The 25781-nt window shown below is 37.3% G+C and overlaps 2 protein-coding genes across 2 annotated transcripts in view; both read left to right on the forward strand.

Annotated features, from left to right (window-relative positions):
* LOC133649561 (transcription elongation factor SPT4) overlaps window positions 1-6497 on the forward strand; it is an 8878-nt gene extending 2381 nt beyond the window's left edge. Inside the window, exons 4-5 of the mRNA XM_062046156.1 lie at window positions 810-863; window positions 6312-6497. Of these exons, the coding sequence (XP_061902140.1) occupies window positions 810-863; window positions 6312-6379 (122 nt within the window). The 3' untranslated portion in view covers window positions 6380-6497. The remainder of the gene's footprint in view (window positions 1-809; window positions 864-6311) is intronic.
* A 1093-nt stretch (window positions 6498-7590) lies between these two features.
* LOC133650039 (protein lifeguard 1-like) lies at window positions 7591-24405 on the forward strand. The gene is made up of 7 exons (XM_062046807.1): window positions 7591-7747; window positions 14810-15130; window positions 15191-15306; window positions 15370-15570; window positions 15634-15762; window positions 21561-21704; window positions 21778-24405. The coding sequence occupies exons 2-7, from the start codon at window positions 14833-14835 to the stop codon at window positions 21925-21927; spliced, it is 1038 nt and encodes a 345-aa protein (XP_061902791.1). The 5' UTR covers window positions 7591-7747; window positions 14810-14832; the 3' UTR covers window positions 21928-24405.
* Window positions 24406-25781: the final 1376 nt, after the last annotated feature.

Consider the following 25781-nt stretch of genomic DNA (forward strand, 5'->3'; position numbering starts at 1 on the left):
AAGCATGTTTAACACATATAGTTAATATTGTTAACAAGTTAAATGTGTTTAAAGATAATGCAGGCATGTTTAACACATATAGTTAATATTGTTAACAAGTTAAAGGTGTTTAAAGATAATGCAAGCATGTTTAACACATATAGTTAATATTGTTAAGAAGTTAAAGGTGTTTAATGATAATACAAGAATGTTTAACACATATAGTTAATATTGTTAATAAATTTAAGGTGTTTAATGATAATACAAGCATGTTTAACACATATAGTTAATATTGTTAACAAGTTAAAGGGGTTTAATGATAATACAAGCATGTTTAACACATATAGTTGATATTGTTAACAAGTTAAAGGGGTTTAAAGATAATACAAGCATGTTTAACACACATAGTTAATATTGTTAACAAGTTAAAGGTGTTTAATGATAATACAAGCATGTTTAACACATATAGATTCCTTTCTTTCACGAAGACAAGAATATAAGTTGGTGTATTACCTGGTTCTGATGACTTGCCTTGATAGGAATCAGACAGTAGTGATGATAACGTCCGCATTTTCAAATGGAGGAGAAAAAAAGTTCCTCCTTTCTGTCCAATACCACATGAAAGTGGTTGCTTTTTGGCATATTATTTGTCTAGCTTCCGTACTCCTTTGTCTACACTTTACAAGAAATACATTGGTGTTTTTGTGGTACAGACCTGGTAGCGAGGCCTCACATGTCACTGTTGACCAGCTCCTTCCCAACATGAAGCAAGCCTTAAGTCGCCAAAACGCCATTCAGTGCACACTTTGATTGTATCTTCTTTCCTGCAGGCAACTTTGAGCCAGGAGTGTACGCAGTGTCAGTCACTGGCAGACTACCTCCAGGTAAACTACCATGCATTTTCATGTTTACACTCTAGACTACCTCCAAGTAAACTACCATGCATTTCCATGTTTACACTACAGACTACAACTAGGGAAACTACCATGCATTTCCATGTTTACACTCTAGACTACATCCAGGTAAACTACCATGCATTTTCATGTTTACACTCTAGACTACATCCAGGTAAACTACCATGCATTTCCATGTTTACACTCTAGACTACCTCCAGGTAAACTACCATGCATTTCCATGTTTACACTCTAGACTACATCCAGGTAAACTACCATGCATTTTCATGTTTACACTCTAGACTACATCCAGGTAAACTACCATGCATTTTCATGTTTACACTCTAGACTACATCCAGGTAAACTACCATGCATTTCCATGTTTACACTACAGACTACAACTAGGGAAACTACCATGCATTTCCATGTTTACACTACAAACTAGAACTAGGGAAACTACCATGCATTTTCATGTTTACACTCTAGACTACATCCAGGTAAACTACCATGCATTTCCATGTTTACACTCTTGACTACATCCAGGTAAACTACCATGCATTTCCATGTTTACACTACAGACTACAACTAGGGAAACTACCATGCATTTCCATGTTTACACTACAAACTAGAACTAGGGAAACTACCATGCATTTTCATGTTTACACTCTAGACTACATCCAGGTAAACTACCATGCATTTCCATGTTTACACTCTTGACTACATCCAGGTAAACTACCATACATTTTCATGTTTACACTCTAGACTACATCCAGGTAAACTACCATGCATTTCCATGTTTACACTCTTGACTACATCCAGGTAAACTACCATGCATTTCCACGTTTACACTCTAGACTACATCCAGGTAAACTACCATGCATTTCCATGTTTACACTACAGACTACAACTAGGGAAACTACCATGCATTTCCATGTTTACACTCTAGACTACATCCAGGTAAACTACCATGCATTTCCATGTTTACACTACAGACTAGAACTAGGGAAACTACCATGCATTTCCATGTTTACACTACAGACTACAACTAGGGAAACTACCATGCATTTCCATGTTTACACTCTAGACTACATCCAGGTAAACTACCATGCATTTCCATGTTTACACTACAGACTAGAACTAGGGAAACTACCATGCATTTCCATGTTTACACTACAGACTACAACTAGGGAAACTACCATGCAATTCCATGTTTACACTCTAGACTACAACTAGGGAAACTACCATGCATTTCCATGTTTACACTCTAGACTACCTGCATGTAAACTACCATGCATTTCCATGTTTACACTCTAGACTACCTGCATGTAAACTACCGTGCATTTCCATGTTTACAGTCATAAACATGGGATTTAAAACAACAATTCAATCAAAACAACCGGGGCAACATTATTAAAATGATTTTTAAAAGTGGATAAAAAGCTATTAACCAAAAGCTTTTCTGAACAGCAAAGTCTTCATTTTTTTTAAAAAGCGTCAACACAGTCAAGCTCACAGAGGAACTGCTGGAAGTCATTCCACAGTCTGGAATGTCAGGTGTCCTCGGCTTAAAGGGGAACTGCACTTATTTTGGAAAGTTGCCTATGGTTCACAATCATTATGAGAGTCACGTGTCTTTTTTTTGTTTTTTAACTGACACCTTCATAACAATATGTACAATATACACACTGCAAGTATATATATAATGTAGTAACAGACACCTTCATAACAATATGTAATATGTACAATATACACACTGCAAGTATATATATATATAATGTAGTAACAGACACCTTCATAACAATATGTAATATGTACAATATACACACTGCAAGTATATATATAATGTAGTAACAGACACCTTCATAACAATATGTAATATGTTCAATATACACACTGCAAGTATATATATAATGTAGTAACAGACACCTTCATAACAATATGTACAACATACACACTGCAAGTATATATATAATGTAGTAACAGACACCTTCATAACAATATGTACATAATACACACTGCAAGTATATATATAATGTAGTAACAGACACCTTCATAACGATATGTAATATGTTCAAAATACACACTGCAAGTATATATATAATGTAGTAACAGACACCTTCATAACAATATGTAATATGTACAATATACACACTGCAAGTATATATATATAATGTAGTAACAGACACCTTCATAACAATATGTAATATGTACAATATACACACTGCAAGTATATATATATATATATATATATATATATATATATATATATATATATATATATATATAATGTTGTAACAGACACCTTCATAACAATATGTAATATGTTCAATATACACACTGCAAGTATATATATAATGTAGTAACAGACACCTTCATAACAATATGTACATTATACACACTGCAAGTATATATATATAATGTAGTAACAGACCCCTTCATAACAATATGTAATATGTACAATATACACACTGCAAGTATATATATAATGTAGTAACAGACACCTTCATAACAATATGTAATATGTTCAATATACACACTGCAAGTATATATATAATGTAGTAACAGACACCTTCATAACAATATGTAATATGTTCAATATACACACTGCAAGTATATATATAATGTAGTAACAGACACCTTCATAACAATATGTAATATGTACAATATACACACTGCAAGTATATATATATATATAATGTAGTAACAGACACCTTCATAACAATATGTAATATGTTCAATATACACACTGCAAGTATATATATAATGTAGTAACAGACACCTTCATAACAATATGTACAATATACACACTGCAAGTATATATATATAATGTAGTAACAGACACCTTCATAACAGTATGTAATATGTACAATATACACACTGCAAGTATATATATATATATATATATATATATATATATATATATATATATATATATATATATATATATATATATAATGTAGTAACAGACACCTTCATAACAATATGTAATATGTTCAATATACACACTGCAAGTATATATATAATGTAGTAACAGACACCTTCATAACAATATGTACATTATACACACTGCAAGTATATATATATAATGTAGTAACAGACCCCTTCATAACAATATGTAATATGTACAATATACACACTGCAAGTATATATATAATGTAGTAACAGACACCTTCATAACAATATGTAATATGTTCAATATACACACTGCAAGTATATATATAATGTAGTAACAGACACCTTCATAACAATATGTAATATGTTCAATATACACACTGCAAGTATATATATAATGTAGTAACAGACACCTTCATAACAATATGTAATATGTACAATATACACACTGCAAGTATATATATATATATAATGTAGTAACAGACACCTTCATAACAATATGTAATATGTTCAATATACACACTGCAAGTATATATATAATGTAGTAACAGACACCTTCATAACAATATGTACATTATACACACTGCAAGTATATATATATAATGTAGTAACAGACCCCTTCATAACAATATGTAATATGTACAATATACACACTGCAAGTATATATATAATGTAGTAACAGACACCTTCATAACAATATGTAATATGTTCAATATACACACTGCAAGTATATATATAATGTAGTAACAGACACCTTCATAACAATATGTAATATGTTCAATATACACACTGCAAGTATATATATAATGTAGTAACAGACACCTTCATAACAATATGTAATATGTTCAATATACACACTGCAAGTATATATATATAATGTAGTAACAGACACCTTCATAACAATATGTAATATGTACAATATACACACTGCAAGTATATATATATAATGTAGTAACAGACACCTTCATAACAATATGTAATATGTTCAATATACACACTGCAAGTATATATATATATAATGTAGTAACAGACACCTTCATAACAATATGTAATATGTTCAATATTTACTGTATTTTGGTCATTTAAATCATTTCCAGGACTGTTTTTTTCTGCGCAATGATTTGTTTCCATAGCAATGCATGTCTGACTTCTGGCAACATGTGTTCCTACTTCCGTAATCAAACTGGAGTGTGATGTAATCATGGCAGACTTGGTAACAGACAACACAGACGACTATTTTGGACAAACGGAGATTCACAACGTTATACTTTAGAACGTAATGTCAGAATAAGAGTTTCATGGTCTACAAACCCAGTGACTTTCAACATAAACCACACGTCTAGATCACACTGTGTGACGGGGTCAGAATATTCACAATGTGGTGTTTACATGAAGGAGTTTTAATCTGGTTAGACTTTTAGTGGGATGAATGTGTCCGTGTGCACACAGATAGTGACTGACAACACAAGTTCTCAGTTCCAAGGACTTCTTGATTCTTCTTGGTTCTCAGTTCCAAGGACTTCTTGATTCTTCTTGGTTCTCAGTAACAAGGACTTCTTGATTCTTCTTGGTTCTCAGTTCCAAGGACTTCTTGATTCTTCTTGGTTCTCAGTACCAAGGACTTCTTGATTCTTCTTGGTTCTCAGTAACAAGGACTTCTTGGTTCTCAGTAACAAGGACTTTTTGATTCTTCTTGGTTCTCAGTACCAATGACTTCTTGATTCTTCTTGGTTCTCAGTACCAAGGACTTCTTGATTATTTTTGGTTCTCAGTACCAAGGACTTCTTGGTTCTCAGTACCAAGGACTTCTTGATTCTTCTTGGTTCTCAGTAACAAGGACTTCTTGATTCTTCTTGGTTCTCAGTACCAAGGACTTCTTGATTCTTCTTGGTTCTCGGTACCAAGGACTTCTTGATTCTTCTTGGTTCTCAGTACCAAGGACTTATTGATTCTTCTTGGTTCTCAGTAACAAGGACTTCTTGATTCTTCTTGGTTCTCAGTAACAAGGACTTCTTGATTATTTTTGGTTCTCAGTACCAAGGACTTCTTGGTTCTCAGTACCAAGGACTTCTTGATTCTTCTTGGTTCTCAGTAACAAGGACTTCTTGATTCTTCTTGGTTCTCAGTACCAAGGACTTCTTGATTCTTCTTGGTTCTCGGTACCAAGGACTTCTTGATTCTTCTTGGTTCTCAGTACCAAGGACTTATTGATTCTTCTTGGTTCTCAGTAACAAGGACTTCTTGATTCTTCTTGGTTCTCAGTACCAAGGACTTCTTGATTCTTCTTGGTTCTCAGTAACAAGGACTTCTTGATTCTTCTTGGTTCTCTGTACCAAGGACTTCTTGATCAGTTTGTGTTAGGTTGGAGTTTACGTGAAGTTAGTTGGAAGACAACCATGACACATGTTCCAAGGACTGTGATAAAAAGTGTTTGAAGTAGAAGTAAATACAGTTGAATGAGACTAGGGATGACCTGACCAAGAGTTACTAGGTCCAACAAACACAAACGTGGCCCCCCCTGAGTCATGGTCATCTTGTGTCTTGCAGGTGTGGTGCGAGAACTGAAGAGCAGGAGAGTCATCTACAAGTCCAGAGATACAGCCGTCAAGTCCTGAACCGCCCTTGGTCTCAGTTTGTACTTCTCCTTCTATTACACGTGTGTCCCGGTCCTGGGACTGCTTGTTGTGGTTCTCCTGCATGAGAAGAGTAATAAAGCTTTGACTTTGTAGACTACACATGTCCCCAAAATGTGCAATCCAAACTATCTTGCCTTGCTTCAAACTTCCTCCCAACATTTACTGTAAGTGACTAAGTATATTATTCATTATAAGGACATTACAACTTTTTCTCATTAAATACCTTTTTTATTTTTTATTTTTTGCTCCTTTTTTCCTACATTGCAACTGTCTTTGTTTCCCCCACGTAAGAATAGAATAAAAATGTTGCTGAAAAACCTAGTGTCAAAAATTCTGCCTATAAGAATATTTGTTATAATACATGTTTATTATTGTTGTAATTGTTCAAATTATTTGTATTAAGTTAGTATTTTATTTTTTAAATGAACTCAACTTTGTTTATATTTGAGTATATTTTTATTTTGAGAGCTTCTAATATTTTATGTCAGGGGTGTCTAAACTTTTTCCACCCAAGTCAAGTATGGGAGCGACATCTAAAAACATATTTAATATATTTCAGGACAAAATGTTGTGTTATAGGTCAGTGGTCCCCAACCTTTTTGTAACTGCGTCAACGCTTGAAAATTTCTCCCACGGACCGGGGGGGTTATGTTTTTTTTTGTCATAAAAAAATACAATCATGTGTGCTTACGGACTGTATCCCTTGCAGACTGTATTGATATATATTGATATATAATGTTATAGGTGACTAAGTATGTTATTATTATAAAACTTTGCTTTTTTGCTCTTTTTTACTTAGTATATATATATATATATATATATATATATATATATATAATTTTTTTATTTTTTGTTTTGAGTCAATTATTCAGTGGTTCAGGCTGTAAAGGGTAATAAAAGCATGTTTTGGAGCAATACATGAAAAACTAAAAGTTAAACAACATCATTATGTAAATGACCATTTTTGTCATGTGACCCTTTTTTTTTTTTTTTTTTTTAATGTCTCGCAGTTTGATAACAAACCACGTGACTCGCATGGAGAACATTATGGATTCAACCACCCCGGGTAATGTGCTTATTTAAATAAATAAATAAATAAATAAATAAATGTATTCCAAAAGAATACAGGAAAGCGCGTGGTCGCGTGCCATGACGTCACAGCGCACGCCAAGAGATCCCCGCAAGTTACGTGAACGCGCCGTCAGTGACGTCATCGCCTGACCCACTTGGAGGCTCGGCAGCCAACAGACGCGCAGAGGAGGGAACGTCGAACACCGAGTGGACGTCGTGAGAGAACACAAGAGTGAAATAAGGTGACGTCGTGAGAGAAAATAAGACTGAAATAAGGTGAGTCGCACTATTTGGCAGCACCTTCGCTGACGTCTTCATGTTCCCGAGGGCCGCTAGCTAGCAAGCAACTAGCTGCTGCTTCTTACTATAAACACGCTATTCTGCTCTTTCACACGCTACTTTATGGAATAATATGACACATTTATCACTCTCGGGGCTAACGCGGGGGTGTTACGTCAGCCAACACGAGCCCGTCTGCCGTCAACACCGCAAGCTAACCATGCTAACTAGCCGCTGCTCGGCTAACACTACAAGTAATACATGACGTCATTTAGCGCGTCTGTGTGACCTCTGACCTCACTCGAATGTGTCGCATTTTGGAATACCGGCAGCTACGTTTCGGTTTCGGTTGTGCGTGATGCAGAAGGCCGCCATTGATGTATTGATGTGTTTGACCGGCTAACATTGCCGCTAAACGAACACAAATACTTGTTGTCACTCTTCAACAACAGGAACAATAATGCAATGTCAATAAATGGGTGAGGGCCGACATCCGGGCAACTGAGCTACATACGGGTTCTTCGAGCCATAGCAACCAGACTGGCGTTGAAAACAAACCGTTGCCATTACTCTTTAACCTGTCGACCTACGCTGGTTAAACCCGTCATTCTGCCTCCAAAATGCCGAAAAACTGTTGTTTTTGGTTGTGCTAACCACAACCGGAAACAGGGAAAACAAAGGTTGTATTTTGTTCTGCCAAAGCCTGATAAAAGCCCACAGAGACGAGACAAATGGCTCGCAGCTTTACACCGGGAAAACGAGGACGGTTCTCACTGGAGTCCCCCAAAGTCCCGGGTCGTGTGTTCGGATCACTTCGTTTCTGGTAAATATAAGGAACAAAAATCCACCTTCTTAACCACAACTTGGCTATACCGTCCGTGCTAATGTTGTACTTGTTGAATTTGTACCTTATAACGTTCGACAGCTGAAGTTGTTGTTGTACAAAAATAACATGCGGTATATACTATATAGTCTATAGCCTAGCTAGCTATTTTCGAAAACCGGACAACGAGAGGATACCAAAGGCAGCGTTAAGATGGACACCACCGGGAAAAGGTAAGCCAGGGCGGCCAAAGAACACCTGGCGAAGAACAGTTGTACTTAAACAATACATGTAGCCCTCAAATCTCTCCATATTTTATACACTAACACTTGATCTTGTTGTTGATAACTTCCGCGTCTCTTTCTTAGTAGCGCGCAGGCTAAGCTAACTAGCAAGCTAAGCTAAGCCTGAGAAGCTTTAAAGTTCACTGAGACGAGTCTGACGCAAATAATACATTTTCGTTTTTTCACACGATATGCGAATAAGTAAAAATGCGTAAATGAAGGATTTAACGCCGACTTCCAAGCCACAACGCTCGTTAAATGCTTTTTTCTGTCAATGCTGTGTTCGCTGTGAGCTGCTTTGTTTTCAACCAATTCCCGGTTGCTAGGGGATTGGTAGGCGGAAGTGACGTAGGTCCGCCCTCACCCATACTCTGGAGCGATTTATGTGTGAAATTATTAACACATTACTGCATACTTGCCAACCTTGAGACCTCCAATATCGGGAGGTGGGGGGTAGTGTTGTGTCGTTCGCGAACGATTCATTCGAAAGAACGAATCTTTTGAGTGAACGTACTGAACCGAATCACTCCATGAACTGATTCGTTCCTTTCTCAGTTCAGTTGAGCTCCGCCGCGACCATGCCGGCATGAGTGGAACTGGCGCATTCTGTGAGTCACTGAACCCTCGACGTCGGCGAACGACGCAGCCAATGAGAGGGCGGGGGGAGGGACTGAGCGAACGATTCGTTCACCGCGGATTAACGACATGAATCACTCAGTGAACGACAACGCTCTCTGCTCTGCTTGCCCCAATGCCGCGAGTGATTCTCCCTCCCGTTGCGGGGATATGTTTCATGCCGTTGGCATCCGTTCTCCATTCATTCTCCAAGCTAACGGCTAATGTTGACTCAAGCCACATGAAAACAAACACACGTCCCCATTATCTCAACACATAAAGTTAAAGAAAATCTGTGCAGGCTGAGCAGCAGCGACGCGGGGGGGAGGGGCGGAGGGTAACGTGTTGGGCAGGCTGTTTTGAGAAGATTTAAAATAAAAATAACTAATGTATGTACACATACATAGGCTATTATTTACACAGTTATTGTAACAAAAATAAATTTCTCCTTGGGGATCAATTCTGATTCATATTATTATTATTATTATCCATTCTACTGCAACTGTTGTTGTTTAGTAGCTATTATCATCATTATAATAATGCTGATTTGCAATTAAACTGTACTGCTGCTGCAGAAGTGATTCGGTACACGTACTGAACTGCGGCCACAGTGTGGCGCTGTCAGTCACTGATTCTAGTGATTCGTACTGTCAAAAGAACTGCAGAAGTGACTCGGTACACGTACTGAACTGCGGCCACAGTGTGGCGCTGTCAGTCACTGATTCTAGTGATTCGTACTGTCAAAAGAACTGCCGATCCCATGAAAACAAGCCACATGAAAACTGTTTTGAGAAGATTTAAAATAAAAATAATAACTAATGTATGTACACATACATAGGCTATTATTTACACAGTTATTGTAACAAAAATACATTTCTCCTTGGGGATCAATTCTGATTCATATTATTATTATTATTATTATTATCCCTTCTACTGCAACTGTTGTTGTTGTTAGATTAACGCGAGTCCCTAAGCAGTGCACGAATGTCTGCACTGTACTGTCTGTACTATGCACGCCCCCCCAATTTTTTGTTTTTGGGGGGGTGGGGTGATTCGGTGAACACATTTTTTGAACGAATCAATTTAAGGAACTGATTCTAGTGATTCAGTACAGTCAAAAGAACTGCCGATCCCATCACTAGTGGGGGGTGGGGGGGTTGGGGGCGTGGTTATTTCAATCAATCAATCAATGTTTATTTATATAGCCCTAAATCACAAGTGTCTCAAAGGGCTGTACAAGCCACAACGACATCCTCGGTACAGAGCCCACATACGGGCAAGGAAAACTCACCCCAGTGGGACGTCAATGTGAATGACTATGAGAAACCTTGGAGAGGACCGCATATGTGGGTAACCCCCCCCCCCGCCCCCCCTCTAGGGGAGACCGAAAGCAATGGATGTCGAGTGGGTCTGGACATAATATTGTGAAAGTCCAGTCCACAGCGGATCCAACACATCAGCGAAAGTCCAGTCCATAGTGGGGCCAACAGGGAACCATCCAGAGCGGAGACGGGTCAGCAGCGTAGAGATGTCCCCAACCGATGCACAGGCTAGTGGTCCACCCCGGGTCCCGACTCTGGACAACCAGCACTTCATCCGTGGCCACCGGACCTGTGCAACTCCCCCTCCATAAGGGAGAGGGGAGCAGAGGAGAAAAGAAAAGAAACGGCAGATCAACTGGTCTAAAAAGGGGGTCTATTTAAAGGCTAGAGTATACAAATGAGTTTTAAGATGGGACTTAAATGCTTCTACTGAGGTAGCATCTCTAACTTTTACCGGGAGGGCATTCCATAGTATTGGAGCCCGAATAGAAAACGCTCTATAGCCCGCAGACTTTTTTTGGGCTCTGGGAATCACTAATAAGCCGGAGTTCTTTGAACGCAGATTTCTTGCCGGGACATATGGTACAATACAATCGGCAAGATAGGCTGGAGCTTGACCGTGTAGTATTTTATACGTAAGTAGTAAAACCTTAAAGTCGCATCTTAGGTGCACAGGAAGCCAGTGCAAGTGAGCCAGTATAGGCGTAATATTTACAGCTAGAATTCACCAACTCGAGTATTTCATATATATTTCATATATATATATATGTATGAAATACTTGACTTTCAGTGAATTCTAGCTATATATATATATATATTTATTTATTTTATTTACATAAAAGAAATACTTGAATTTCAGTGTTCCGGTGGCTATCCATTAGATGGCAGTATTGTCCTGTTCAGCTTCTCCGTTCATGATGAGTATATCATTTCGGCCACCGTGTTCAATGGAGAAGTCTGTTCTACATATTTACAGGCAACATACACCTTCCCCTTCGAACTGTCCTGGATGAACTGAAATTCTTGTTTCCGTTCGTTTGAATTCGTTAGGCAAGCTGTTTATATTGTGGGAAAGCGGGCGTGAGAACAGGCTGTCCCCACTCAGTCTCAGGTCCGCATTGAGCTGGAGGGGGCGTGGCCTCCAGCTCCGGCCGAATACCGGGAGGTTGTCGGGAGAGGCGCTGAATACCGGGATTCTCCCGCTAAAAACGGGAGGGTTGGCAAGTATGCATTACCGTAAAATAGCAAATGTTATTATTCATCACATTCACGGTAGAGACTAGGTCATGGGTCGGCAACCCAAAATGTTGAAAGGGCCATATTGGACCAAAGATACAAAAACAAATCTGTCTGGAGCCGCAAAAAATTAAAAGCCATATACAGTCTGCAGGTATACAGTCCGTAAGCACACATGTTAGTAGTTTTTTATGACAAAAAAAAAATACCACAAGAGAAGAATAAGTGATTAATACATTTGAACAGAAGTGTAGATAGAACATGTTAAAACAGAAAATAAGCAGATATAAACAGTAAATGAACAAGTAGATTAATAATCCATTTTATACAGTTTGTCCTTAATAATGTGTACAAAATAATAGGTGTATAAATGACACAATATGTTACTGCATAGACTAATTAGGAGTCTTTGTTTGTTTACTTACTACTAAAAGACAAGTTGTCTAGTATGTTCGCTATTTTATTTAAGGACTAAATTACAATAATAAACATATGTTTCATGTACACTAACATTTTTTGTTACAATAAAGACAATAATGACATTTTTTGTGGTCCCCTTTATTTAGAAAAGTACCAAAATACATGTTAGTACCGGTACCAAAATATTGGTATGGAGACAACCCTAGTTAGTGTACACATATGGTGAAATGATGAATGATGATTATTTTACGACCTGTGATCTCATTTGATCCTACTCTTGTAAAACTTTGTGTGTGAAAGTTTCTTACTTTTGCCATGAGCAGACATTTGGAAAATGTTGACACGCACTTCCAGTCACTAGATGATATTTGACTGTAAAACTTTTTGTGGACTTTGGACTGGAAGGAGATCTTGTGTCACGTGTGTTAGTTTGTTATAACATGCTTTTTGCTTGCTCACTCTTGTGTAAGTCACTTGTGATGCCGCGCACCACTAATTCAGCTGCTTTGTCACAAGGACCTTCTTCTTTGTGTAACTCGTGTAGTTGTGAGACCAGGAAGATACTTTTGTTTATCCCAAGTATCCAAATCCATGATTTTTAGGTGTAATCATACAAAATTAGCTAAAAAGATAGAATAAAATGTTGGTGAGGTAATATAAAAGACGTTAGCATACTTTCAACATGGCGCCAAGCGTCAAAATCCATTTTTTTTACATTTAACGTACACATTTAGCTAAAAGGCTAGCATACAGCGTTAGCATGCTAACGTGAACATGATGTAGGACAAATTAGTGTACTTCTAAGATAGTGTTAAGTAATAAAATACACAATTTTTTAGATGTAAACATACATCATTTGCTAAAAAGCAAGCATAAAATGTTATGGTAATATAAAAGATGTTAGCATACTTCCAAGATGGCGCAGAGTATCAAAATACAACATTTTTTATTTCAATAAACATTTGCTAAACACCTAGCAAAAAAAAATAGCATGCTAAAGTTAGTATGCCGACATAAGACAAGTTAGCATGCTTTTAAGTAGGTGCAAAGTGTTAAGATGCACCATTTTTAGTTGTAAGCATACAAAATAAACTAAAAGCTAGCATGAATTGTTAGCATGCTAATAAAAGATGTTATCATATTTCCATGATGGCGCCAAGTATCACAAGTCATGATTTTTAGGTTTGAACATACAAAGTTAGCTAAAGAGCGAGCATAAAATGTTAGCGTTCTTCCAAGATGGCGCCAAGTGTCCAGGGAGACCGAAGTCCTGGGGCCGTACTTATCAAGCTTCTTAGAATTACTCCTAAGAAGTCTGCTAAGAGTTGACTTAAGAGTAAATAAATTCTTCGCTGAAAGCTGCACTTAAAAGTTAGTTATCAAGCGTCTTACTCACACTTTCAGCGAAGTGTAGGACTGAATCTTAAGTGTCACACTCAGAGCTGAATTACGACATTACTATGTGCCGTAAACGGAATTTTAGGTGACGTCATTTCTGTGTCCATAGAAATGACCAATCACGGAAGGGAATCCGTTGTCTAAGAATAAAGAAATATCTTGGAAATATTTAAGTGGACAATGGGAGTGTATATTTTGACAATAAACTACAAAATAATACAAAACAAACTAGTCCCCGCCGGCAGTCACGCTACCGCTCCCTCTCTTCTCTCGCCCACACACTCACTGACGTCAGTCACCTCACGGCCACACACATACGCTACTGTCATAACATTTTCTTTCCAATTCATTAATTAGGCAACTAATTTGAAACTGGTGTGGGTGGCTCTATATATACTAGCCCACTGCAGACACATGCAGAAATCAACAAGGAATCGAAAAGTATTAAATCTGTGACAAAAATAATATCCGCTCTGTCTAAACGATACCGTTGGATCAGCTGCTCGTCATCAAAAAAAACCCAACATTGTTCCGTTCCCTGAACGTTCGCGCACGTCTCTCTCGCCTCAGTGCCATCCCCTGCTGGCAACTCCTAACCACTTAAGACACCTCTGAAGGTCTCTTAAATATCGTGGAGAGTAGGAGTGATTCTTAGACTTAAGAACGTTGATAAAAAGCTTTTATTCTTAAGTTTGAGAGTAGGACTAAATTTCGCAAATTCTCAGGACTTAAGTGTAAAATGGCACTCTAAGAAGCTTGATAAGTACGGCCCCTGGTCTCTAACGGCGGGCTCTGGTGCAAACATGGCCATGGCCAAAAGGCGGTGCTGAGGCAGGTCCAAAAGTTGCCAGAAGGGCCAGGCCAGGGCCCAGGCGAGGGGCCAGACGTGGGCAGAAAAGAGCTGAAAGATGCAGAAGACACATCCATTGAAGTGTGACGGTGGTCTGTGTTGCCCTCCTAGGTGGTCCAGCGAGCGTGTGAACCATGTCCCAGGACAAGAGTGGCTACCCTGTCATGGGGGAGACACATCCCATCCACAGCAACGTGTACGGACCCCCACAGCCGGGCTTCGGCATTCCCCCGCCCAACTACAGCCAGGGCCCCGGAGGACCGTACCCGCCGGCAGCTGGCTACGGGCAGCCGGGGTTCCCCCAGGCGGGCTTTGGCCCCCCCGGCCCCTATCCTCAGATGCCTTACCCCCAGATGCCCTACCCGCAGGGGCCCTACCCGCAGGGGCCCTACCAAGGACCCGGGCAGCCAGGCTTTCCCGGAGACCCCTCTGGTGAGTGGCAAGATGGACGACACCTCCGTTGCACTCTCTAAATACTCCTGTTGTCCTCAGCACCTGGGGGCAGCCCTGGTTACCACGGCGACGTGCCTCCAACCTACTACGACAACGAGGACTTCACCAACTCCGGCTTCGAGGACAAGAGCATCCGACAGGCCTTCATCCGCAAAGTCAGTTAGCGAAGGAGCTGAGACGCCAGGGAAGCTCCTCCTCACCCTCTTGTTGCCCAGCAGGTGTTCCTGGTTCTGACCGTGCAGCTGATGGTCACCTTCTCCTTCGTGGCCATCTTCACCTTCGTGGACGAGGCCAAGGTCTTTGTGCGCAGGAACCCCTGGACCTACTACATCTCCTACGTGGTCTTCCTGGTGGCGCTCATCGTGCTCAGCTGCTGCGGGGACTTCCGCCGCAAGCACCCCTGGAACCTGGTGGCACTGGTATGACCAAAAACCCGGGTCAGTCCAGCAGGACCTAGACTCTGCTCTTCTGCTCTTCCACAGTCCATCCTGACCCTGAGCCTGTCCTACATGGTGGGCATGATCGCCAGCTTCTACGACACGGACACCGTCATCATGGCCGTGGGCATCACCGCCGTGGTCTGCTTCACCGTGGTCCTCTTCTCGCTACAGGTCTGACCCAGCACTTCACTACAGTTTTTGTGTGGGAATGAATAACTCGCTGGTTGCATTGTCCAAGGTGAGTGGAGTGTGTGGATGTTGAAATGCTTCCAATCGCTCCAGAAATGTGGCATATGGAGAAGTTTTTATACTGACCGTTCATTTTCAATGGGCTGAAATTCCTGGTAATTCCTGGTAATCAGGGAATATTCGGAACCGGGAAACGTGCCGGCTGGAATGTCCAGGGTAAGTGAGGTGTGTGGATGTTGGAACGGTTCCAATCGAAATGTGGCATATGAAGAAGTTTATATACTGACCATTCATTGTCAATGGGCCGAAATTCCTGGTAATTCCTGGTAATCAGGGAATATTCGGAACAGGGAAACATGCTGGCTTGAATGTCCAGGGTCAGTGGAGTGTGTGGATGTTGAAATGCTTCCAATCGCTCCAGAAATGTGGCATATGGAGAAGTTTTTATACTGACCGTTCATTTTCAATGGCCTGAAATTCCTGGTAATTCCTGGTAATCAGGGAATATTCGGAACCGGGAAACGTGCCGGCTGGAATACCCAGGGTGAGTGGAGTGTGTGGATGTCGGAACGGTTCCAATCGAAATGTGGCATATGAAGAAGTTTATATACTGACCATTCATTGTCAATGGGCCGAAATTCCTGGTAATTCCTGGTAATCAGGGAATATTCGGAACAGGGAAACATGCTGGCTTGAATGTCCAGGGTCAGTGGAGTGTGTGGATGTTGGAACGGTTCCAATCGAAATGTGACATAGGAAGAAGTTTGTATACTGACCATTCATTGGGCAGAAAATTCCAGGAATTTGGGGAAAGGGAAAACATGTTTAGTGTTTGATAAATGTGAAGAGTATTTTGTGTGTGGATGTTTGAAAGGTCGGAATTGGGTTAAAAAATGGCGCAAAATTTAGAGAATTTAGGGCATTGTAGACATGTGAGGAATTTCCTGGAAATTTGGGATTTTTAGGAAAACTGGGAATGTTTGAAAATCTTGATACTAGCACAATTGTCCTAGATGACCATTTGAAGTTAGAATGGTCAAAAACGATGTGGACTTTGAAAACTATTCAGGAAGAGGTGAAAATAGGGCTTTGGAAAACCGGGAATTCCTGGAATTTTTTTTAACTTGGTAGTTTGATTGTCCAAGGTGAGTGGAGGGTGTGGATGGTGGAATGGTTCTAATCAGGTGAGAAAAGTGGCATATGGAGAAGTTTTTATATTGACCGTTCATTTTCAATGGGCCGAAATTCCTGGTAATTCTGGGTAATCAGGACATATTCGGAACCAGGCTGGCTTGAATGTCCAGGGTGAGTGTGTGGATGTTGGAACACTTCAAAGCGAAATGTGGCATATGGAGAAGTTTGTATACTGACCATTCATTTTCAATGGGGAGAACATTCCTGGTGATTCCTGGTAATCAGGGAATATTAGGAACAGGGAAACATGCTGGCTTGAATGTCCAGGGTGAGTGGAGTGTGTGGATGTTGGAACGCTTCCAATCGAAATGTGGCATATGGAGAAGTTTGTATATTGACCATTCATTGTCAATGGGCAGAAAATTCCAGGAATTTGGGGAAAGGGAAAACATGTTTCGTGTTTGATAAATGTGAAGAGTATTTTGTGTGTGGATGTTTGAATTGTTGGAATTGGGTTAAAATATGGCGCAAAATTTAGAGAATTTAGGGCATTGTAGACCTATGAGGAATTTCCTGGAAATTTGGGATTTTTAGGAAAACTGGGAATGTTTGAAAATCTTGATACTAGCACAATTGTCCTAGATGACCATTTGAAGTTAGAATGGTCAAAAACGATGTGGACTTTGAAAACTATTCAGGAAGAGGTGAAAATAGGGCTTTGGAAAACCGGGAATTCCTGGAATTTTTTTGAACTTGGTAGTTGGATTGTTCAAGGTGAGTGGAGTGTGTGGATGTTGAAATGCTTCCAATCTGTCCAGAAATGTGGCATATGGAGAAGTTTCTATATTGACCATTCATTTTCAATGGGCAGAAAATTCCTGGTAATTCCTGGTAATCAGGACATATTCGGAACCAGGCTGGCTTGAATGTCCAGGGTGAGTGGAGTGTGTGGATGTTGGAACACTTCAAAGCGAAATGTGGCATATGGAGAAGTTTGTATACTGACCATTCATTTTCAATGGGGAGAACATTCCTGGTGATTCCTGGTAATCAGGGAATATTCGGAACAGGGAAACATGCTGGCTTGAATGTCCAGGGTGAGTGGAGTGTGTGGATGTTGGAACGCTTCCAATCGAAATGTGGCATATGGAGAACTTTGTATATTGGCCATTCATTGTCAATGGGCAGAAAATTCCAGGAATTTGGGGAAAGGGAAAACATGTTTCGTGTTTGATAAATGTGAAGAGTATTTTGTGTGTGGATGTTTGAAAGGTCGGAATTGGGTTAAAATATGGCGCAAAATTTAGGGCATTGTAGACCTATGAGGAATTTCCTGGAAATTTGGGATTTTTAGGAAAACTGGGAATGTTTGAAAATCTTGATACTAGCACAATTGTCCTAGATGACCATTTGAAGTTAGAATGGTCAAAAACGATGTGGACTTTGAAAACTATTCAGGAAGAGGTGAAAATAGGGCCTTGGAAAACCGTGAATTCCTGGAATTTTTTTTAACTTGGTAGTTTGATTGTCCAAGGTGAGTGGAGGGTGTGGATGGTGGAATGGTTCTAATCAGGTGGGAAATGTGGCATATGGAGAAGTTTTTATACTGACCGTTCATTTTCAATGGGCCGAAATTCCTGGTAATTCTGGGTAATCAGGACATATTCGGAACCAGGCTGGCTTGAATGTCCAGGGTGAGTTGTAGTCCCAACTCACAGGAATGTTCTAGTTAGAATGCTCACAAACTATGTGGACTGTGAAAACTAGTCAGGAAGAGGAGAACATATAGGGCTTGGGAAAACTGGGAATTCCTGGAAATTTTTTAACCTGGTAGTTGGATTGTCCAGGGTGGAATAATAATTATAAATGGATACTTTTTTTGGTGTAGAATATTAAATGTGTGAATGTTTGGACATTGTAATAATAATAATAATTAATAAAATATCATTTTTGGTGTAGAATATTTAATGTGTGAATGTTTGGACATTCTAATAATAATTAATAAAATAATCATTTTCGGTATAGAATATTTAATGTGTGAATGTTTGGACATTCTAATAATAATAATAATTAATAAAAAATCATTTTTGGTGTAGAATATTAAATGTGTGAATGTTTCGACATTCTAATAATACATCATTTTTGGTGCAGAATGTTAAATGGGTGAATGTTTGGACATTCAAATAATAATAATAAATCATTATTGGTGTAGAATGTTAATAAATATGTGAATGTTTGGACATTCACACATCTAATAATAACAATATTAAATTGATGATTTTTTTTGGTGTAGAATGTTGTATATGTGAATGGTTGGACATTCACATATATAATAATAATAATAAATGTATGATTTTTTTGAGGTAGAATGTTATTTATGTGAATGTTTGGACATTCAAATAATAATAATAAATCATTATTGGTGTAGAATGTTAATAAATATGTGAATGTTTGGACATTCACACATCTAATAATAACAATAATAAATTGATGATTTTTTTTGGTGTAGAATGTTGTATATGTGAATGGTTGGACATTCACATATATAATAATAATAATAAATTGATGATTTTTTTGAGGTAGAATGTTATTTATGTGAATGTTTGGACATTCACACATATAATAATAATAATCATAATAATGATATAATACATATATGATTTTTTTGGTGTAGAATGTTATATGTGAATGCTTGGACATTCACATATATAATAATAATAATAATAAATTGATGATTTTTTTTAGGTACAATGTTATAAAAGTGAATGCTTGGACATTCACATATATAATAATAATAATAAATGTGAATGCTTGGACATTCACATATATAATAACAATAATAATGAAAATATTTTTTTTTATTGTAGAATGTTAAATGTGTGAATGTTTAGACATTTCAAATAATAATAAATAATTTTAGGTGTAGAATGTTAATAAATATGTGAATGTTTGGACATTCACACATCTAATAATAACAATAATAAATTTATGATTTTTTTTGGTGTAGAATGTTGTATATGTGAATGGTTGGACATTCACATATATAATAATAATAATAAATTGATTATTTTTTTTAGGTAGAATGTTATTTATGTGAATGTTTGGACATTCACACATATAATAATAATAATAATCATAATAATAATATAATACATATATGATTTTTTTTGGTGTACAATGTTATATGTGAATGCTTGGACATTCACATATATAATAATAATAAATTGATGATTTTTTTTAGGTACAATGTTATAAAAGTGAATGCTTGGACATTCACATGTATAATAACAATAATAATGAATATATTATTTTTTTAGTGTAGAATGTTAAATGTGTGAATGGTTAGACATTTCAAATAATAATAATAATAAATAATTTTTGGTGTAGAATGTTAAAAAAATACATGAATGTTTGGACATTCACACATTTAATAATAATAATAATCAATGGATTATTTTTTTGGTGTAGAATGTTATATATGTGAATGCTTGGACATTCACATATGTAATAACAATAATAATGAATATATAATTTTTTTGGTGTAGAATGTTAAATGTGTGAATGTTTGGACATTCACATATATAATAATCATAATAATAATAAATGGACGATTTTTGGTGTACAATGTTAAATATGTAAATGTTTGGACATTCACACATATAATAATATTAATAATAATAAATAGATGATTTTTGGTGTAGAATGTTAAATGTTATAATAATAATAATACATTTATTATTTTTTTGGTGTAGAATGTTAAATGTGTGATTGCTTGGACATTACATATATAATAATAATAATGATAAATTGATTATTTTTCTGAGGTAGAATGTTACATATGTGAATGCTTGGACATTCACATATATAATAATAACAATAATAATAATAATAATAATACCTGAGATTTATATAGCGCTTTTCTAAGTACCCAAAGTCGCTTTACATGTTAAAAATAATAAATTGATTATTTTTCTGAGGTAGAATGTTACTTATGTGAATGCTTGGACATTCACATATATAATAATAACGATGATAATAATAATAATAATAATACATTGATTATTTTTCTGAGGTAGAATGTTACTTATGTGAATGCTTGGACATTCACATATATAATAATAACGATGATAATAATAATAATAATAAATTGATTATTTTTCTGAGGTAGAATGTTACATATGTGAGTGCTTGGACATTCACATATATAATAATAACGATAATAATAATAATAAATTGATTATTTTTCTGAGGTGAGTGCTTGGACATTCACATATATAATAATAATAAATAGAAGATTTTTGGTGTAGAATGCTAAATGTGTGGACATTGACAAAATGATTATAATGTAGCAATTTTAGAAAGAAAAAATTGTGCCCCCCTTGGCATGGCACTGCCAACCCCCCAGGGGGTCGGCTAGAGGAGGAGTGACATGTCCTCCTGGATCAAATATGACTTCACTTCCTGTCACCTGGTTGCGACATGTCCTCAGTGGTGACAGTTGTCCTTGTTGTCCACAGAGCAAATATGACATCACTTCCTGTCACCTGGTTGAGACATGTGGTGACAGTTGTCCACAGAGCAAATATGACTTCACTTCCTGTCACCTGGTTGAGACATGTGGTGACAGTTGTCCTTGTTGTCCACAGAGCAAATATGACTTCACTTCCTGTCAAGGCGTGCTGTTTGTGTGCCTGATCGTGCTCCTGCTCTTCGGCATCCTGTGCATGTTCATCCGCCACAGGATCCTGCACATCGTCTACGCCTCCCTGGGGGCGCTCCTGTTCACCTGCGTGAGTTTCTCAAACTACCGTGGGCGCCCTCTGGCCTTTCTCACTCACGCTGACGTTGTCTTCCTGTCTGCAGTTCCTGGCCGTGGACACTCAGCTGCTGCTGGGCAACAAGAAGTTGTCCCTCAGCCCCGAGGAGTACGTCTTTGCTGCCCTCAACCTCTACACGGACATCATCAACATCTTCCTCTACATCCTGGCCATCGTGGGCCGCTCCCGCGACTGATGCTGCTGCACGCCATCACGTGACCTCACGTGACCTCACGCTCATTCTTTCATCTTCCCTCTCACTTTAAAACCTCTACTAACACGGAACAGTTTGGCGTGAAGCGTAACTTTGTCCCGCTCTTGTTTTGGCAGGCGAGGTAGACGCTGATACTGACAACTTGGCTCTCAGATACAAGCTCCGAGTATTCCCCACATGCAAGTCTTTTATTCACTTAAAACAACTCTTTTATGCAAGTACAAAAAGGATTCTGAAGTATAAAAGAAATGTTCTTCAATTAAAAAAACGATTTGTAAGTATAAGAACAATTTTCTTCAATTAAAAAAATGATTCACAAGTATAAAAACTATTTTCTGCAAGTAAAAAAAATTATGCGCAAGTATACTTTTTTTTTTCTTCAATTTAAAAATTGTTCACAAGTATAAAAACAATTTCTTGCAAGTAAAAACAACTTTGCAAGTATAAAAACTATTTTCTTCATTTAAAAAATGATTTTCAAGTATAAAAACTATTTTCTCGAAGTAAAAAAAAAAAGATTTGCATGTATAAAAAAATGTTTCTGCAAGTAAGGAAAACAGTTTGCAGGTATAAAAACCATTTTTTGCAAGTAGAAAAACTTTGCAGGTATAAAAACTATTTTCTCCAATTAAAAAAATGATTCACAAGTATAAAAACAGTTTTCTCCAAGTAAAAAAAAAATGATTGGCAAGAATAAAAAAATGTTTCTGCAAATAAAAAAAGTGATTTGCAAGTATAAAAACAATTTTGTCCAATTAAAAAATTTTTTTTTTAAAAATCCGCAAGTATAAAAAGTATTTCTTGCAAGTAAATACAACTTTGCAAGTATAAAAACTATTTTGTCCAATTAAAAAAAATGATTCGCAAGTATAAACTGTTTTCTCTAAGTAAAAAAATGATTGGCAAGTATAAAAATATGTTTCTGCAAATTAAAAAAATTCTTTGCAAGTATAAAAACAATTGTCCGAAAGTTTAAAAAAATTCCCAAGTATAAAAACAATTATGTCCAATTAAAAAAAAAAAAAAAAAAAAAAAAAAAATATTGGCAAGTATAAAAAAAAATCCGAAAGTATTGGAACAGTTGTCTGAAAGTTTATAAAAAAATTAAAAAAACAGTTTGTAAGTAAAAAAACTATTGTCCAAAAGTAAAAGAAAACAATTCACAAGTGTATAAACAATTTTGTCCAATTAAAAAAAACTATTGGCAAGTATAAAAAAAATGATCCGAAAGTATTAAAAACAATTGTCCGAAACAGTTTGCAAGTATAAAAAACAATTTTCTGCAAGTAAAAAAACTATTTGCAAATATAAAAACTATTGTCCAAAAGTAAAAGAAAACAGTTTGCAAGTATAAAAACAATTATTTGCAAGTATAAAAACTATTTTCTGCAAGTTAAAACTTTGGGCAGCCCTGTGCGATGCTCACACTTGCACCTGCAATTACACTCCACAACCACAGGTGGTGCTGCTGAGTCACAGCTACTGTTTCTTCCAGCTGACCACAACAGCATAGCAACACAATATGCAGGCATTAATAAATATCAAACAAGGAGGGCATAGTGTTAACTTACAGGTTGAGCTTGTTTACTTTCTCCTTTGTCCGCCATTTCACTGCCCATTATGCTGCTGCTTCTTTGCAGCGCCCCCTGTGGTTGTAGAGTGTACTTACAGGTGCTTTGGAATATTACTGCCAAGAGTTTGAACTTGAAGAAAATACTTTTTTTACTTGCAGAAAATTGTTTTTTTTTGCTTGCGAATCATTTTTTTTTTAAATGAGTAAAAACGTACTTACTTGCGAATGGTGGGGCGCCAGTAAAACACTGTGGACTCTTGGCGGTCATTTCACTCCATGCATCTGTCCCTCGCCAGCCCACTAACTGCATGGTAACCATGGAAACGGCACTAATGATGATTCTCCTCACCCGTCAAGTGAGGAATAAGTTGTAAATATTAGGTGTACCACTATATTCTAAATGGAATGGCCGTGTTGACATTCATTCCTTTTTTTTCTTGCTTGGTCCTTGGCGTGAAGTGAACGCTTCTGTACTGTGTTTCCTTCCTTCACCTTTCAATGAGTTATTATTGAAGTATGGGGCAAAGCTGCTCCCCATTTTGAAGTTTTAATGAAGTAGCCGGACGCTGGAATCACATGCTGTGAAGAATTGGCATGCTAACTTATTTATTTATCCGTCTAACGGCTGCAGTAGCATCATTTTAACAACTAGAACAAACTACCCTGGGGGTTTGTCATGGTTTCATTTGAGTTTGAGCCTGCTGTGGCCATTCCACTTTGTCACGGGCAGCGGAAGGTGTGTACATAGAAGTGCAACGTGCTTTGGTGTGTATAGACGAGGTACTTTTGGACTGTGTAGGTTTGTTTGGCTTTGTACATATTCCTGTAGAGTGAAAATGCATTCCTCACTGTTCTTGGCTTCACATAAAAACGTACCATGTGGAAAAGTGTCCTCATTTATTGCTGAGGAAGTCACAAAAACTTTGTATGTGAGGAAAAATAATTGATACAAATTAATATTGCGCTCCACCTTCGTTATGGCTCTCCAGAGCCAGGAACTTCATTTTATTTTTTTTTGTCGAGGAGCTTTTATTAAATATTTTTTATTTTTATAAACGTTAATTTATAATAGTCAACATGACTTCATCAGTCAATTATAGCCAACTACGTGACGTCACCAGTCCGCCATTATGGCTCTCTAGAGCCAGCGACTTCATTTTATTTTTTAATTAATTTATTTTTTGTTGAGGAGCTTTTATGAAATCTTTTTTATTTTTATAAACCTTAATTTATAATAGTCAACATGACTTCATCAGTCAATTAAAGCCAACTATGTGACGTCACGAGTCCGCCATTATGGCTCTCTAGAGCCAGCGACTTCATTTTATTTTTTTAATCGTTTTTTTGTCGAGGAGCTTTTATTAAATATGTTTTATTTTTATAAACGTTAATTTATAATAGTCAACATGACTTCATCAGTCAATTATAGCCAACTACGTGACGTCACCAGTCCGCCATTATGGCTCTCGAGAGCCAGCGACTTCATTTTATTTTTTGATTAATTAATTTTTTGTCGAGGAGCTTTTATTAAATATTTTTTATTTTTATAAACGTTAATTTATAATAGTCAACATGACTTCATCAGTCAATTATAGCCAACTACGTGACGTCACGAGTCCGCCATTATGAGCCAGCGACTTCATTTTATTGTTTTTTTGTCGAGGAGCTTTTATTAAATTTTTTTTATTTTTATAAACGTTAATTTATAATAGTCAACATGACTTCATCAGTCAATTATAGCCAACTACGTGATGTCACGAGTCCGCCATTATGGCTCTCGAGAGCCAGCGACTTCATTATATTTCTTTTTTTTTTGTCGTTGAGCTTTTATTAAATATTTTTTATTTTTATAAACGTTAATTTATAATATTCAACATGACTTCATCAGTCAATTAAAGCCAACTACGTGACGTCACGAGTCCGCCATTATGGCTCTCGAGAGCCAGCGACTTCATTTTATTTTTTTAATCGTTTTTTTGTCGAGGAGCTTTTATGAAATATTTTTTATTTTTATAAACGTTAATTTATAATAGTCAACATGACTTCATCAGTCAATTATAGCCAACTACGTGACGTCACGAGTCCGCCATTATGGCTCTCGAGCAGTGGTCCCCAACCTTTTTGTAGCTGCGGACCGGGGGGGGTGGGTGTATTTTTTAAAACTTTTTTTTTTTTTTTTTTTTTTTTTTTTACATAAATAAATACAATCATGTGTGCTTACGGACTGTATTGATCTATATTGATATAGAATGTATATATTGTG

This window comes from Entelurus aequoreus, linkage group LG05 (assembly GCF_033978785.1).
Source record: "Entelurus aequoreus isolate RoL-2023_Sb linkage group LG05, RoL_Eaeq_v1.1, whole genome shotgun sequence".
Classification (NCBI taxonomy): Eukaryota; Metazoa; Chordata; class Actinopteri; order Syngnathiformes; family Syngnathidae; genus Entelurus; species Entelurus aequoreus.

What these genes read in the sequence shown, in the direction of transcription:
- LOC133650039 (XM_062046807.1), top strand. Translation starts at nt 14,833, where the DNA reads ATGTCCCAGGACAAGAGTGGCTACCCTGTCATGGGGGAGACACATCCC. An exon ending in CCTGGAACCTGGTGGCACTG is followed by an intron (nt 15,571 to 15,633) that starts GTATGACCAAAA and finishes GCTCTTCCACAG; the next exon opens with TCCATCCTGACCCTGAGCCT. An exon ending in TGGTCCTCTTCTCGCTACAG is followed by an intron (nt 15,763 to 21,560) that starts GTCTGACCCAGC and finishes TGTTGTCCACAG; the next exon opens with AGCAAATATGACTTCACTTC.